The sequence below is a fragment of the Eumetopias jubatus genome, unplaced genomic scaffold, assembly GCF_037043125.1.
Source record: "Eumetopias jubatus isolate StellerSeaLion01/CBP00866 unplaced genomic scaffold, mEumJub1_p1.0 scaffold_6, whole genome shotgun sequence".
In the NCBI taxonomy this organism is placed as follows: domain Eukaryota; kingdom Metazoa; phylum Chordata; class Mammalia; order Carnivora; family Otariidae; genus Eumetopias; species Eumetopias jubatus.
Window position 1 is genome coordinate 45,914,855 of NW_028274812.1, and position 16,872 is coordinate 45,931,726.

The following is a 16,872-nucleotide window of genomic DNA, read 5'->3' on the forward strand; positions in this document are numbered from 1 at the left end:
GGGCACCTGGGTGGCTCAGTCGGTTGAGCGTCTGCCTTCGGCTCAGGTCATGACCCCAGGGCCCTGGGATTGAGCCCCCTGTTGGGCTCCCTGCTCAGTGGGGAGTCTGCTTCTCCCTCTGCCCCTCCTCTCCCCTCTGCTCCGCTCATGTTCTCTCTCAAATAAATACATAAAATCTTAAAAAAAAAAAAGAGTATCCACAATTATCTGAAAAGATTCTTAAAGCATTCCTTAGAATATCAGAATAGATCCTTAGAATCTAGTATTCTTCACATACTGATGTGAAGTAGCTGTATTTTCTTCATATAAGTCGACCAAAACACCACACTGCAACAGACCGAATATAGCAGAGAGGCAAAATGTAAAACAATGACCTCCTCCACACTAAGTACTTTGTTTTAAAAAATAGTTATTTCTTCCTAAAAACATGTTATTTAATATTACTATGAAATGGACTTTTCACCCTAAAGGGAAAAAAAAAAAAGGAAATGGACTTTTCCAATGAACACATACATATTTTAAATATTCCTGGCTTTAATTTTTAATAGGTAAATATTGATATTTAAATATTGATACAGTCCAGAGAAAGCCTTTTGATGTCTTCATTAATTTTTAAAAATGTAAAAGAGTTCTGACTCCAAAAAGTTTAAAAACTGCTGCCTATAATACTTTCAAAGATGAGTTTAAATGAATTTATGTGACACAGAATGATGTGAGCATGAAAACAAACTATTAATTGCCTAAGTTGAGGGCTATGGTGGTGGGGAAAGGCAGAGAGCTTATCAAGATGTGCTGCTTCCATGAATCGTGCTGTCAAAGGAAGAAAAGAGGCATAAAAATCTTTCCAAAATGTAATGACTTCATTGATTCAAATTTTTATGCCAGTTTTATATGAACAGACTGCCTCCATTATCATAAATGCCTTTTGAACTATCTATTATGTATAGAGTGCAACAGGCAATCTAAGTATTACTAAAAACTGGACAGCTTACTTGATTAAAAAAACTAATAAAAAGAAGTCTAATAATAATGTTGGCATCTATTTTTATTTGTATAGATTTAAAATGATCAAATGATTATTTAATTTTTTTCATATAGTTTTAATAGATATGTAGTCTTTAGAAAATAATCATCTGTGAAAAGATTAACATTTAGGATTACAAGAATCACAGAATACTCTTTACATAATCTTGTTTAACTTTTTATATATTAATTTCATTTACACAAATACTGTTAAAGTAAATATGTGGAGTAACAGAAGTTTGGTATTTAAAATCTAAGAGGGGTCTAGAAATCACCGATATTTATTTAAATGAATCAATAGTATACAAAAAATAAATACTAGAAACAATGGGGCAACTTGTAACGTCCTTTATAATGTTATTAATGGTTATTACTCCTGTTTCCTAGCACTTTTTACAGCCTAACAATTTTATGTCAGGCTTTTCCATATGTGACTATATTGTGAAGATCATGATGTGATGATCCATGGTATAGGCAAATTTATGTACTTTTATATTTAAATGAGGCTCTACTGTTTGTTTAACCTTTACAAAAAGCAGAACTCAAAACAATCCTTTTTCTCATTTTGAGACAACATAGTTTTATAAGCCCATAACATATTTACTCAGTAAATTCATAAAGCAGAAGATTCACGTTAAAAAATCTGGTTTATTTGAGACGACAGATATTTATATCAATACAAATGTAAGAGAAAATGAAAGAAGGCTAGAGCAGGGCAACTTCACTTTTGCCAGCTTCACTGCAACTGTGTCTACGTAAATAAGCCACACGTCTGCCTACAGGGTGCACTTGGTCACATGACTCAAATATGCCAAAATAAGGTCACTTCTATCGTAAAATGTAAATTAGTCTATCCATTCTAAAAGTGTCAGGAAGACAGTAATCTGATAGAAAGTCATTCGATTTTCAACCAAATGTCTTTGTGTGTTTGGAAAGAACTTCCAATAGTTAGGAGAGTTCTGTATTACTACTGTTTTTAAAAACATGACTAATGGCAGTTGTGATTCATCTTTTTCCCCTCTGTAAGTTAAACGTGAAAATTAACCATGAATGTTAAATGTCAGTAATATGGTAAATTTTGTAAGTCATTCCCGTAAAATTTATCCAAAGGAAGTGGATTGCTAAGCTGTGTGGCCTCGCCTGTGAAGCACATTGGGGCCTCAACTATGATTTGCCAAGAGCAGAGTAAGCCTGGAATTCAGAGAGACTTGATGCAGGGACCTCTGAGTGGGTGGCCAGGTATCCAAGGGGCATATTCAGCTCAATTCTGTCCTGGTTTGGTGTCCATATTCCAAATGTTTGATCAGGTGGCTAAGGGTGGCATTTGCATCATCAAGCAAAATTCACTATTTATAGCTGGGAGGAAAGAGAGAAGTTGTACTTCATATTAAGTAAGCACATAGTATGTGCCAAGCCCTTTATATACTTTATTTCATCTAATCTTCAAAACTCATATTATTACATGCCCATTTTATAAATTGTAAAACTGGTATTTAAAAAGGAAAATTCCATGTTTAAGATCACAAAGTTAAATTAAATGGTGAAGCCAACAATGGAATCCAAGACTATCTGAATCTAGAATTGTTTTTTACTTCTTGGTGAGGGAAAGCACAGTGCTTTCAAAGAAAGTCACCAAGTTTGCAATAGGAACCCATCCAGAAGAAATTGCTAGAGTTAGCAGACCTACCAAGAGCCAGGCAGAAATACAATCCGGGGTTCCAAGCCCTGACACATCCACGACACCAAGAGAGATAAAGGCAAGAAATGTGAGAAAAGAGGCAGATATTAGAAGAGATATCATGACTCCGTGTTTATATGGTTGCTCAAGACCCATTCAAGGAACATGAGATAACAATCATACAGAATGCATGGAACAACTCTTCCTCTCCCCACCGATGTCTGCTCAGCCTGGGGCTCCTAATGTACTGCTCCAAGTATAGTTGGTGCAGGGGCTAGTGGGCCTGAACTTGCATACTCAGAACCATCAGCTCCTTAAGCTGGACAGGGCTACAATTAACAGAAATGGACAATGAGCTTTCTTTTTTCAACATCTACTTTATTCCCTACTTGGTAAAAGTAGTGCTGGGAGGATAAGAGTATGATAGATTGGAAACTGACTGTATATTAAGAAATCAGGGCACCTGCGTGGCGTAGTCAGTTAAGGTCTGACTCTTGGTTTCGGCTCAGGTCGTGATCTCAGGGTCATGAGATTGAGCCCCCACATCAGGCTCTGTACTCAGAGCTTAAGATTCTCTCTCCCTCTCCCCCTACCTCCCATGCTTTTGCTTGTTCTCTCTCCAAAATAAATAAATCTTAAAAAAAAAAAAATCTTCAGGAAAAATAAATTATCAGCCCTAAAATATAAAAACACTTTCTCCCACTATCCATATTTCTATATTCATTAAATTACTAGATTCAGGATAGCAGAATACTATCACTTAATTTCATTTGAAAGCTTAGAATTCAATATCCCAAGTATTAAATTCTAAAATACAAAAATTTAGGTCAGGTTGGTTCCACTCAAGCACAATACTGAGGAATCAATTATGCAAAGGCAGAAACTAAAGAGAATATTCTTTTTTACTTAAAAAAGGTATTCTAAATAATGTGTAGAGAAAATGAATTAATTTGAATGGCAAAATATACCAAGCTAATGTGAATAAAATGTAGAGTAGTAGTGTTGTTAAATGGGAAAAGGCACTGCTATGTCATTATTCCAATGTGTAATTCACTGACACAAAGTCTTAACCAAATATCCAAGTATGCCATCCAAGCATAATATATTTAAATAGAATCAAACAGCATTTATAATTGTAATCCCTTTTCACTGACCAGTGGGCTAGTGTCCAGCCTGAAAAGAAGGAGAAACATGATAGGCAAGATGATTCAAATTTGGTAACAAGACCTCTGTGTCATTGCAATGACAGAGCTCAGAGGATTAGGGTTAGTCCTTACCTATCAAAATCTAGTGACAAATTATCAGAGAACCCATTATAATGGGAAAATCCTGAAACCTACAAAGAATAGGAGAGAATAACACAGATTTGCCCATATTGTTTACAAAGCTAAATCAAATGATTTTTGCCCATTTAAAAAAGTACCTTGGTATTTTTTAAGTTTAACATACTTTACATTTAGATGTGTACAATGTAAAATATGTTTCAAAGATTTTAGTAGGACACCTTATTGCTGTCATCGCTTTAGTCAAAGACTATGCAAGCATCCACCAACCATGTAAGAAACAATACCTGCGGGAAAAAAAGAAGAAACAACGCCTGGAAATAGTCCATTTGATTGTAAGAAAAAAATTAAGCATTAAAGAATAGCCAGGGAAGTCAGTTAAAAAGAACAATGATGGAGGGTGATTAGCTCTGCCAGAGAAGAAAACACGCTGTAAAATTTCACCAGTCAAAACCGAGTGGACTGACATATGAAGAGACAAACACACTAATGAAGCAAAAGAGAAAAAGGTGTAAAACACATGGAAATTTGGTACTGTGATAAAGGCAGCATCCAAAATAAACAGGGAAAAAGAAGTAACTTTAAACAAGTTATACTGGAACAACTGGATAGTCATTTGAAAAAAGATAAAGTTGAATCCACACCTCACAGAATACAACAAAATAAACTCTAAATAAATTAGGCATCTCAATGTAAAATATGAAATCATAGTACTATTAGAAGAAAACATGAATTCCTTTGTGACCTGGAGAAGTGAAAGACTTTCCAGCTATGATTCAAAAACAAACAATAGAAAAATAAAGTGATCATTTTGGACATAGAAAAATTTTAAAACAACTTTTGCATAAGAGGAAAAAAACACCAGAATCAAACACAAATAACAAATTGGTAAAAAATATTTGCATCATATATTCTGAATACAGTTACCCAAACATACAAAATGCTCTTAAAAGTTAAGGAAAAGATCAAAATCTCATTAGGAAAATGAACAAAAGACAAAGAAGACAGTTAACAAAAAAGAAAGGTAAATATCTCCCCTCCCAAATTCTCATCTCCACTTATAATAAAAGAAATGTAAATTAAATCAACAACAAGGTAACACCCAGATTAGTAAAACTATCAAAGTACGACAAACACTCTAGTAAAAGCTGTAGAGAAATAGGGACCCTCTTAAAATGCTGTTAGGGGTGCAAAATAGTACAATTCCCATAGGGTATAAAGTTTGGCAATAATTTAACACAATTTTATAAACATTTTATCTTTTGACCTGGTTATATCACTTACAGAAATTTACCCCAAAGATACACCTCCACAAATACAAAAGCACATATGCATAAGGTTGTTTATCATGGAATTATCTGTAATATTTGTAATATGATTCTGACATGGCACATTGTGAACTATGTAAATGTTTCAAATATTTAAAATTAAATATGTCAGAAATAAATACTGAAATGAAATGAATGTTTGGGATTTGATTCAAAATAAAATGAAGAAATAGGGCAAATGCTCCCAAAAAAGAACAAGATAAATCTCTAGGAAACAATCTTAATGAAATGAAAATGAACGATTACCTGACAGAGAGTTTAAAATAATCATCCTAAAGATGCTTGCCAAAGTCAGGAGAGCAATGTATGGAAAAAGTAAGCATTTCAACAAAAAGGGAGAAAATATTAAAAAGTACTAAATGGAAATCATAGAGCTAAAGAATATAACAATACAACTGGAAAATTCAAAGAGGGATTCATCAGCAGACTACATCAAGTGAAAAGAAGGACCAGTAAACTTAAAGACAGGGCAGTGGAATTCATCCAATCAGAGGAACAAAAAGAAAAAAGGATAAAAAAATAATAAAGATAGCTTAAGGGACTTATAGGGCAGTATCAAGAGAACCTATATAAACATTATAGGGGTCTCAGAAAGAAAAGAAAGAGAAAGGGCCAGAAGTTTATTCGAAGAAATAATGGCTAAAGTGGGGAGAAATAAACAGACATCCAGATACAGGTAGCCCAAAGAGTTACAAAAAGATGAATCTAAAGAGACTCACAAGATACATTTAAATTGTCCAAAATTAAAGAATCTCAAAAGTGGCAAAACAAAAGTGATTTGTTAACATACAAAGGAAACCTCATAAGACTATGGGCAGATTTCTCCACAGAAACATTTCAGGCCAGAAGGGAATGGGATGATATATTCAAAGTGTTGTAATAAAAAACTTCCAATCAAGAATACGCTACCCAGCAAAGTTGTCCTTCAGAAATGAAGGCGAGATAAAGAGTCTTCCAGACAAACAAAAGCTGGAGTTTGTCACCACTAACCAGACTTACGGGAAGTGTTAAAGGAACTTCTTCAAGCTGAAATGAAAGGATGCTAACTAGTAACATGTATAACTCACAGGTTAAAAAAATATATATACTTAAATTCAGAATACTCTAATATTGTAATGGTGGTAAGTAAATCACTTATAACTTTAGTATAAATTTTAAAAGAATATTAAAAATAACTATAATAATTTGTTAATGGATACACAATATTAAAAAACGTAAATTGTGACACTGAAAACATAAAATGTTGTGGAAAGGAGTGTAAAAATGTAGAGTTTTTATATGTGTTGCAAGTAAAGTTATCAACTTAAAACAGTCTGTTAAAACTATAAGATGTAAGCCTTATCCTGACCACAAAGCAGAAAACCTATAGCAGATAACCAAAGGAGAAAGGAATCACCAGAAAATCATTGAATCAGTAAGAGAGCAAGAGAGGAAGAAAGGAACAAAAGAACTAAAAAACAGCCAAAAAACAATTAACAACTAAGTCCATATCTATCAATAAAAAGTTTAAATTATAAATGGATTAAATTCTCCAATCAAAAAAACAGAGAAGCTAAATGGATTAAAAAAAAAGACCCATCTGTATGCTGCCTATAAGAGACTCACTTCAGCTTTAAGGACATATAGACTGAAAGTGAAGTTATGGGACAAGATATTCCATGCAAATGGAAAGCAAAAGAGAGGAGTAGCTATACTTAAATCACATAAAATAAACTTTACGCCAAATGGTAACAAGAGGCAAAGAAGGTCATTACATAATGATAAAGGGGTCAATTTATCAAGGGGATATAACATCTGTAAATATTTATGCACCCAAAATAGGAACACCTAAATATAAAAAGCAAATATTAACAGTTCTGAAGGAAGAAATAGAGCAATACAATAATAGTAGGAAGTTTCAATACCCCACTTTCAATAATGAATAAATCATCCAGACAAAAAAATCAATAAGGAAAATTGTACTTACACTACACATTAGACCAAAACAAAAACAAAAACTACACATTAGACCAGATATACATAAAGACATGTATACACATAGACCATATATATAGAAAACATTTCATCCAACAGTAGCAGAATACACACTCTTCTCAAGGCATGTGGAACATTCTCCAGCATAGATCATATGTTAAGTATAAAACAACTCTTAATAAATTTAAGAAAACTAAAATCGTAGTAAGCATATTTTCCAACCACAATGGTATGAAACTAGAAATCAATTATATGAAAACTCACAAATATGTGAACATTAAACAATATGCTCCTAAGTAACCAGTGAGTCAAAGATGAAACAAAAGGGAAATCAAAAACTATCTTGAGACAAATGAAAATGGAAACACAATATACGCAGCAAAAACTATTCTAAGAGGGAAGTTCATAAGAATAAAAGCCTACACTAAGAAAAAAGAAAGATCCCCAATAAACAAGCTAACTTCACATCTCAAGGAACTAGAAAAAGAACAAATTAAGCCCAAAGTTAGTAAAAGGAAGGAAATAATGAAAATGAGGTAGGAATAAATAAAACAGACTAAAAAGACAATAGAAAAGATCAATGAAACTAAGATAAAGCAATAAATGTGATAAATTCACATCAATAAAATGAAGGATAAAAATAATATGATCACCTCAACAGATGCAGAAAAAGCATTTGACAAAGTTCAACATCCTTTCATCATAAAAACTCAGCAAACTGGGTATAGAAGGAACATACCTCAACATAATAAGAGCCATATATGACAAGCTCACAGCTAACATCATACTCAACAGGAAAAGCAAAAAGCTTTTCCTCTAAGATCAGATACAAAAGAAGGATGCTCTCACCATTTTTATTCAGCACGATACCAGAAGTACTGGCCAGAGCAATTAAGCAAAAAAAAAAAAAGAAAGCGTATCCAAATCAGAAAGGAGGAAGTAAAACTGCCTCTACTTAAATATAACATGATATTATAAATAGAAAACCCTAAAGACTCCACCAACAAAACAAAACAAAACAAAACACCAAAAACTGTTAGAACTCATAAATGAATTCAGTAAAGCTGCAGGATACAAAGTCAATATACAAAAATTAGTTGTGGGGTGTCTGGGTGGCTCAGATGGTTAAGCATCTGCCTTTAGCTCAGGTCATGATCTCCAGGTCCTGGGATAGAGCGCCGCATCGGGCTCCCAGCTCAGCAGGGAGTCTGCTTCTCCCTCTCCCTCTGCCTCTCCCCCTGCTTGTGCTCTCTCTGTCTCTCTCTCAAATGAAGAAATAAAATAAAAAATAAAAATTAGTTGTGTTTCTATATACAACAATGAACTATCAGAAAGAGAAATTAAGAAAAAATTCCATTTATAATAGCATAAAAATACTTATGAATAAATTTAATCAAAGGAGTAAGTGATCTTGACACTGAAAATTATAAAACACTGATGAAAGAAATTGAAGAACATAAATACAAATGGGGAGATATCCCATGCTCATGAACTGAAAGAACTAATTTTTGGGTTTTTTTTAAGTTAGAAACCAAACCCTGCTTCACAAGGCTGAGTGGCCATCAGTGGCTTCTCCGCGGAGATATGAGGTACCAGCCAGTGAACCTTCCTCACCTTCTCCCCATTCCCACCATCCCTCCAGCCCTCCAGATACCCATCTCTGCAATTCAACCACTTCAAAAATACTTTGAGGAAGGGATCAGGGCTCAGGCTGGCTGGCCAGCCGGCCGGACAGTTTCCATGAGGTAGCTAACACCAGTGCTCCTGGGCAGGGGATAGTGGAGAGAGGCGAGTCATGGGCTCCCAGCAGCCAGAAGTGAGTCACCGGCTGACTGGGAGGTAGGGGAAGCAGAGTCCGGAAGTCTGCCCAGAGTACTTCATCAGAGCTAACATCTGGGTGGAGAGGCTGGGCTCTTTGCTGGTGTCCTCACTGTCCATACTACCCAAAGCCATCCATGGGTTCAATGCAATCCCTATCAAAATTCCAAAGGCCTTTCTCACAGAAAGAGAAAAAAAATATTAAAATTCATATGGAACCACAAAAGACTCTGAAAAGCCAAAGTAATCTTGAGAAAAGAAGAACAAAGCTGGAGGCGTCACACTTGCTGACAGCAAACAATATTACAAAGCCACAGTAATCAAACAGTATAGCACTGGCATAAGAACAGACATGTAAATCAATGAAGAACAGAGAGCCCAGAAATAAATTCATGCATATATGGCAAATTAATTTCTGACAGAAGAGCCAAGAATATACGATGGGAAAAGGATAGTGTCTTCATAAATGGTGTTGAGAAAATTGGATAGCCTCATGAGAAAGAACGAAACTGGACCACTATCTTATACTATACACAAAAATAACTAAAAATGGACCAAACTTGAACATAAGAACAAAACCATAAAACTTCTAGAAAAAAACACAGCAAAAAAACTCCTTGATTCTGGTCTTGGGAAGGATTTTTGGATCTGACCCCAAAAGCACAGGAAAGTAGGACATCAAAACTAAAATGCTTCAGCACGGGGAGGGAGGTAGTAAAGGAAACCATCAGCAAAATGAAAAGGCATCCTATGGAATTCAAGAAAATATTTGCAAAACATTTATCTGATAATGGGTTAGTATCCAAAATATACAAGGAACTCACACAACTCAATAGCAAAACAAACAAAAACAGAACAAAAAAACAATTAAAAAAATGGGCAAGGAACTGAACGTTTTTCCAAAATAATATATACATTTTTCCAAATAATATATATAACAAGTAAATAAAAAGGTACTCAAATCATTAATCACCAGGGAAATACAAATCAAAACCACAATGAGATGATCACCTCAAACCTATTAGAATGGGTAGTATCAAAAAGACAAGAGAAAAATACTGGTGAAGATGTAGAAAAAAGGGAACTCTCATACACTGTTGGTGGGAACATAACAGACACTGGAAACAGTGCTGGAACAGACACTATGGAAAATGGAATGGAGTTTCCTCAAAAAATTAAAAACAGAAATACCCAAGATCTACCAATCCCACTTCTGGATATACATGCCAAGGAAACGAAATCAGTATCTTGAAGAGATAATCTGTACTCCCATGTTCCCTGTAGCATTATTTACAATACCCAAGTGTGGAAACACCCCGAGTCTGTTAACAAATGAATGGATAAAGAAAATGTCACACACATGTGCATACACACACACACACAGAATATTATTCAGCCATAAAAGAGAAGGAAATCCTATTATTTGTGACAAGATGGATGAACCTGGAAGATATTAAGCTAAGTGAAATAATTCACACAGCAAAAGACAAATACTGCACAGTATATGTAAAATCTTTTTTAAAAAGTCAAACTCATAGAAACAGAGAGAATGACTGTTGCCAGGGTCTGTGGAGTAGGTGAAACAGGGAGAGGCTGAGGAACAGGTACAAACTTTCAGCTTTAAGATGAATAAGGTCTGATAATCTAAAATGTAACATAGTGACTATGGTTGATACAACCATGTCGCATAACTGAAATTTGCTAAGAGTGTAGAACTCAAGTGTTCTCATCTTAAAACGGTAAATATGTGAGGTGATGGGTGTGTTAATTAACGATGATGGGTATTCTTCCACAATGTATATGTATGTCAAATCATCATGTTATACACCTTAAATACATTACAATTTTACTTGTCAATTATACCTAAATAAAAGATGAAAAAAATGAGCGTGAAATAAAGCTTTAAGATAAATTAAAAGCTGAGAAACTTTGTTACCAGCAAACTTGTGCTACATGAAATGCAAAAGATTTCCTCCAGGCTGATGGAAATGATAACAAATGAAAACTGGACTCTATACAGAGGAATCAAGAACACCAAAAAGGATAATCATGTGGGCAAATATAAAAGACTTTTTCCTCTAATATTTATATTTCTATGTGTGTATGAATACTCACTCCTTCTAAACTTTTAAGAAAGATGAGTGTCTCTTTAAAGAGAATACAAGTAACAATGTATTGTGAGGTTTATAACAAATGTAGAAGTATAATGTAAGAGCATAAAGGGGGTAAGTAAATAGAATTACACTGCTGTAAGGTTTCTCCGTCTTTTCTGAAGAGGTATAATTTATATCTTGTAAATAATGTAATTCATAGCAACTAGCAGGGTAACTCAAAGTATAGCTAAAAGCTAACAGAAACAATAGAATGAAATACTAAAAAATACCTGACTAACATAAATGAGGGCAGGAGGGGAAAAATAGAGGAACAAAAAGAGAAGAGATAAATAGAAAACAAATACCAAGTTAGTACATTTGAACCCAGTCATCGCTAATTATAATAAATGTAAACAGACAAACCCACCATGTAAAGAGATTGCCAGGCTGTGTGTAAAAAAAGCAAAATGGAAATAAATTTACAAAGACATACTTTAAACATATAGACACAACAAAGAGGTTTTAAGTAAAAGATATCTGAAAAGATAAACATGAAAAAAACATGGGAATGGTTATATTAATATCAATGTAGGCTTTAAGATAGGAATATTACCAGAAACAGAAAGGTAAGTTTTATAATGAAAAAATGTTGATTCACCGTGAAAATATAACAATCCTAAATGTTTGTGCACCCTCCTAAGTGGCCTTCAGAAATATATAAAGCAAAAATTGGCAAAACTAAAGAAAGAGGGCACCTGGGTGGCTCAGCTGGTTAGGCGTCTGCCTTTGGCCCAGGTCACGATCCCAGGGTCCTGGGATCGAGTCTCGCATTGTCAGGCTCTCTGCTCAGCGGGGAGTCTCCTTCTCCCTCTCCCTCTGCCCCTCCCCTCTGTGTGCACTCTCTCATGTCCTCTCTCTCAAATAAATAAAATCTTAAAAAAGAAACTAAGAAAGAAAAAAACAGATCTGCAACTACGGTTGGAGATTTTAATACTCTTCACCTATAGACTGATAGAAAAAAAAATTAGTAAGGATATAAAAGATTTAACAGTACTATCAACCAACTCAACTCAATTGAGCTTTATAAAACACTATATCCAACAACTGTAGAAAGCACACACTTTTTTTTATTTTAATTCCACTATAGTTAATATTCAGTGTTACATCAGTGTCAGGTGTACAATATAGTGATTCAATAATTCTATACATTACTCAGTGCTCATCATAAGTGTAATCTTAATCCCCTTTACCTATTTCTCCCATCTTCCTTCCCACCATCCCTCTGGTAACCATCAGGTTGTTCTCTATAATTAAGAATCTGTTTCTTGGTTTCTCTTTTTTTTCCTCTTTGCTCATTTGTTTGGTTTCTTAAATTCCACATATGAGTGAAATCATACGGTATTTGTCTTTCTCCAACTTACTTCACTTAGCATTATACCCTCTAGCTCCATCCATGTTGTTGCAAATGGCAAGACCCCACTTCTTCATGGCTGAATAATATTCCATTGTATATACATATCACATCCTCCCCATCCACTCATCCATCAATGCACACTTAGGCTGCTTCCATAAATTGGCTATTGTAAATAATGCTTCAATAAAAAAACGGTGCATGAATTAGTGTTTTTAAATTTGGGGGGTAAATACCCAGTAGTGTGGTTATTGAGTCATAGGATAGTTCTTGAGTCATAGAAGAGTTCTATTTTTAACTTTTTGAGGAACCTCCACACTGTTTTCCACAGTGGCTGCATCGGGTTTGCATTCCCACAGTGCACAAGGGTTTGCATTCCCACAGTGCACAAGGGTTCCTTTTCCTCCACATCCTCCCCAACACTTGTTGTTTCTTGTGTTTTTGATTTTAGCCATTTCAACAGATGTGAGGTAATATCTCATTGTAGTTCTGATTTGCATTTCCCTAATGAAGAGCAGTGTTGAACATCTTTTAATGTGTCTGTTGGCTATCTGGAAGTCTTCTTTGGAGAAATGTTCATGTCTTCTGCCCATTTTTTAATTGGATTGTGTTTTTTGGTGTTGAGTTGTATCAGTTCTTCAGGTCTCACATATAGGTCCATGATCAATTTTGAGTTTATTTTTGTGTACAGTGAAAGAAAGTGGCCCAGTTTCACTCTTTTACATGTGGCTCTTCCAATACCATTTGTTGAAGAGACTATCTTTTTCCCATTGGATATTCATTACTCCTTTGTTGAAGATTAATTGGACATATAATTGTGGATTTCTGGGTTTTCTATTCTGTTCCACTGATCTATGTGTCTATTTTTGCCCCAGTACTATGCTGTTTCGATTACTACAGTTTTTTGTGTTTTTTTTTTTTGTTTTTTTTTTTTTAAGTAATCTCTACACCCAATGTGGGGCTGAACTCAGGATCCTGAGATCAAGAGTCACATGCTCCTCTGACTGAGCCAGCCGGGTGCCCCGATTACTACAGTTTTGCAGTATAACTTGGTAGTCCAGAATTGTTATGCCTCCAGCTTTGCTTTTCTTTCTCAAGATTGCTTTGTCTATTTAGGGTCTTTTGTGGTTCCATACGAATTTTAGGATTATTTGTTCTAGTTCTGTACAAAATGCTGCTGATATTTTGATAGGGATTGCATTAAATGTGTAGATTGCTTTGAGTAGTTTAGACATTTTAACAATACTTGTTCTTCCAATCCATGAGCATGGAATATCTTTCCATTTCTTTGTGCTGTCTTCAATTTCTTTCATTAACGTTTTATAATTTTCAGAGTACACGTCTTTCACCTCTTTGGTTAAGTCTATTCCTAGCTATTTTATTATTTTTGATGCAATTGTAAATGGGATTGTTTTCTTAGTTTCCCTTTCTACTGCTTCATTATTAGTGTATAGAAATGCAACAGATTTCTGAACATGGATTTTGTACCCTGTGACTTTACTGAGTTCATTTATCAGTTCTAGTAGTTTTTTAAGCCCACACATTATTTTAAGGGCACATGGGATATTCACCAAAGCCTACTTAATGCTGGGCTATAAAACAAATCTCAGTAAATATCAAAGGACTGAAATCATTTTAAGTATGCTTTTGTAGCAAAGGCATTAAAATAGTAATAAGGGGAAGATACCTAGAAAAGTTGAATATATACAAAAGCAACTCACTTCTAAATAACTCATGGGTCAAAGAACAAATTACAAACAAATACAAATTACTGCAAATGATAATGAGAATCTAACATGCCTGAATTTGTGGGATGCAGCTAATGCAGTCCTTAGAAGAAAGAAAAAGGAGGGGTGCCTGGGTGGCTCAGTCGGTTAAGTGTCCAACTCTTGATTTTGGCTCAGGTAATGATCTCAGGGTTGGGCTCTGCACCGGTCATGCAGCCTGCTTAAGATTTTCTTTCCTTCCCCCTCTATACCCTCCCTCCACCCTTGCGTGTGCATGCAGGTGCCTGCATGCGCGCTCTCTCTCTCTTTAAAAAAAGAAAAGTGGTGCCTGGGTGGCTCAGTCAGTTAAGTGTCTGCCTTCAGCTCAGGTTGTGATCTCGGGGGTCCTGGGCTCCCTACTCAACAGGGAGTCTGCTTCTCCCTCTCCCACTGCCCCTTCCCTCCCTGCCCCCTGCTTGTACACACTCTCTCTCAAATAACTAAATAAAATCTGTAAAAAAAAAAAAGAGAGAGAGAGAGAGAGTATGAGAAAGAAAGAGGAGCAAAGAAAAGAAAAAAGTATAAAAACAATGATCTAAGGGGCACCTGGTCAAGTGGTTGCACATCAACTCTTGGCTGGCTGTGGTCATAAAGAGATGTGACTACAGAGGAAAAATCAGAGAAATTCAATGTTACTGGTTTAGATGGTGTAGGAAGGGAGCCACGAGCAAAGGAATTTATGTGGCCTCTAGAAGCTAGATAAAGCTCTTACCAGAGCCTCTGAAAAGAAATGCAGTCCTACTAACAACATAATTTTATCTCAGTGAGATCCATGTTAAAGTTCTAACCTTACATCTTATCTTGTGTAAGATAAGCCTGTATGTATTGTTTTAGTCACTCTGTCTGTGGTAATTTGTTTCAGCCACAAGAGGAAACTAATATAAAATTCTACATTTATGAATAGGCAATTAATGACTACCAGAGATTTAAGGAAATCCCATAATAGGAAAGAAGAGGCCCAGATTAACAAAATGATAAATGCAGCTTGGGAAAAAAATTTGAAAACAAAAAGGAACTCTTGAAAATGAAAAATAACAGGAAGACAAGCTCCAGAGAAGGGCTAAATGAAAGTTGAAGAAATATCAAGGAAGAGAGATACGAGACAACGAAATAGAAAATGGAAAAGAAAATTAGAGGATTGGCCCCAGAGACTGACTATCTGAATAAGAAGAGAAGCAAAAATGAAAACAAAGAAAAACAAAGGGGAAGAAATCAAATATATCAAGAAAATCTCCTAGAACTACAATGCAGGAGTTCAAGAACTACAGAGTCCATCAGATGAATAGGATGTGGCTGAAAAGAGACCCATCTCAAACCAAGACCCAGAATTTCACCACACTGGTGACAGAAAAGACCCAAAAAAGCTTCAGAGAGAAAAATCATGTTTCATTCAAAGCATCAAGAATCAGAGTGGGATCAGACATCTCAACAGCACACTGGAAGCTGGAAGACAGCGGAACAACACCTTTAAAACACAGGGAGACAACTTCCAGACTATAATTCCATACCCAGCGAAGCTACATTCAAGCTCGAGGGCAGAATAAACACATGCAGACACCCAAGGTTTCAAAATTCACCTCTCACGGACACTTTCTCTGGAAACCAATGGAGAATTTCCCCACCAAATTAGGAAGAGAGAGGACAACATGATTCTCAGAGCACAGGGAATCCAACACAAGATAGAAAAGGAGAACGAGTCAAGAGCTGTACAGCAGATCTAGATCACAGCAAGTCAAAAGGCTCTGGCAGGGGCGCCTGGGTGGCTCAGTCGTTAAGCATCTGCCTGCAGCTCAGGTCATGATCCCAGGGTCCTGGGATTGAGCCCCGCATCGGGCTCCCTGCTCAGCGGGAAGCCTGCTTCTCCCTCTCCCACTCCCCCTGCTTGGGTTCCCTCTCTCGCTGTGTCTCTCTCTGTCAAATAAATAAATAAAATCTTAAAAAAAAAAAAGGCTCTGGCAGTTCCTTCTTCACAAAGATGAACTGTTAAGAATACAGGTGTCTCCCGCCTTCCCAAACTTTTAATTATACAACATCACTTTCATGAAAGACCTACATTAGTACGCATTTTTTGCTAACTGAAAGAAATCCGAAGAGGATTTTCCTTTTGACAAAAAAAAAGTAGAAAAGCAAAAATAGCATTCAGCATTTGTATTGTAGTAAGCAGTTGGGAGGCAGCAAACAGCCAAGCAGTGACAGTGACACCACCAGGCTCCTTCCCTGGGAACTACACTAGGTATCTCAGCATCAGGCTGCCAAAACTGTGTCTGAACATCTGCACTTTATTTGGATTTATTTTGTGCATCGTTAGCAAGATGTGTCCTAAGTTATCAGAACAGCCTAAGACAGGTTATTTTGAGGGTCTGGGCACACTAGAAAATATTTCCATATAAATTAATGGTAACTGGTTCTTTGCTTTATGCCGTTTCAGCTTACGTAGGTTTTTATAGGAAAGCTCTATTTTTGGATAGCGGGGGAAACCTAAAATGTCATTAAGAACG

At 35.7% G+C, this 16,872-nt stretch overlaps 1 protein-coding gene across 4 annotated transcripts in view; it reads right to left on the bottom strand.

The window, feature by feature from the left end:
- Positions 1-16,872, bottom strand: part of DSE (dermatan sulfate epimerase) — a 77,613-nt gene that overhangs the window by 16,946 nt on the left and 43,795 nt on the right. The window contains exon 1 of one of the 4 annotated variants that reach the window (XM_028117073.2): positions 8,026-8,095. The exons of the other annotated variants lie outside the window; for them this stretch is intronic. Coding sequence (XP_027972874.2) covers positions 8,026-8,072 — 47 coding nt within the window. The 5' untranslated portion in view covers positions 8,073-8,095. Of the gene's footprint in view, positions 1-8,025; positions 8,096-16,872 lie in introns of those variants that run through there. 4 annotated transcript variants of the gene reach the window in all.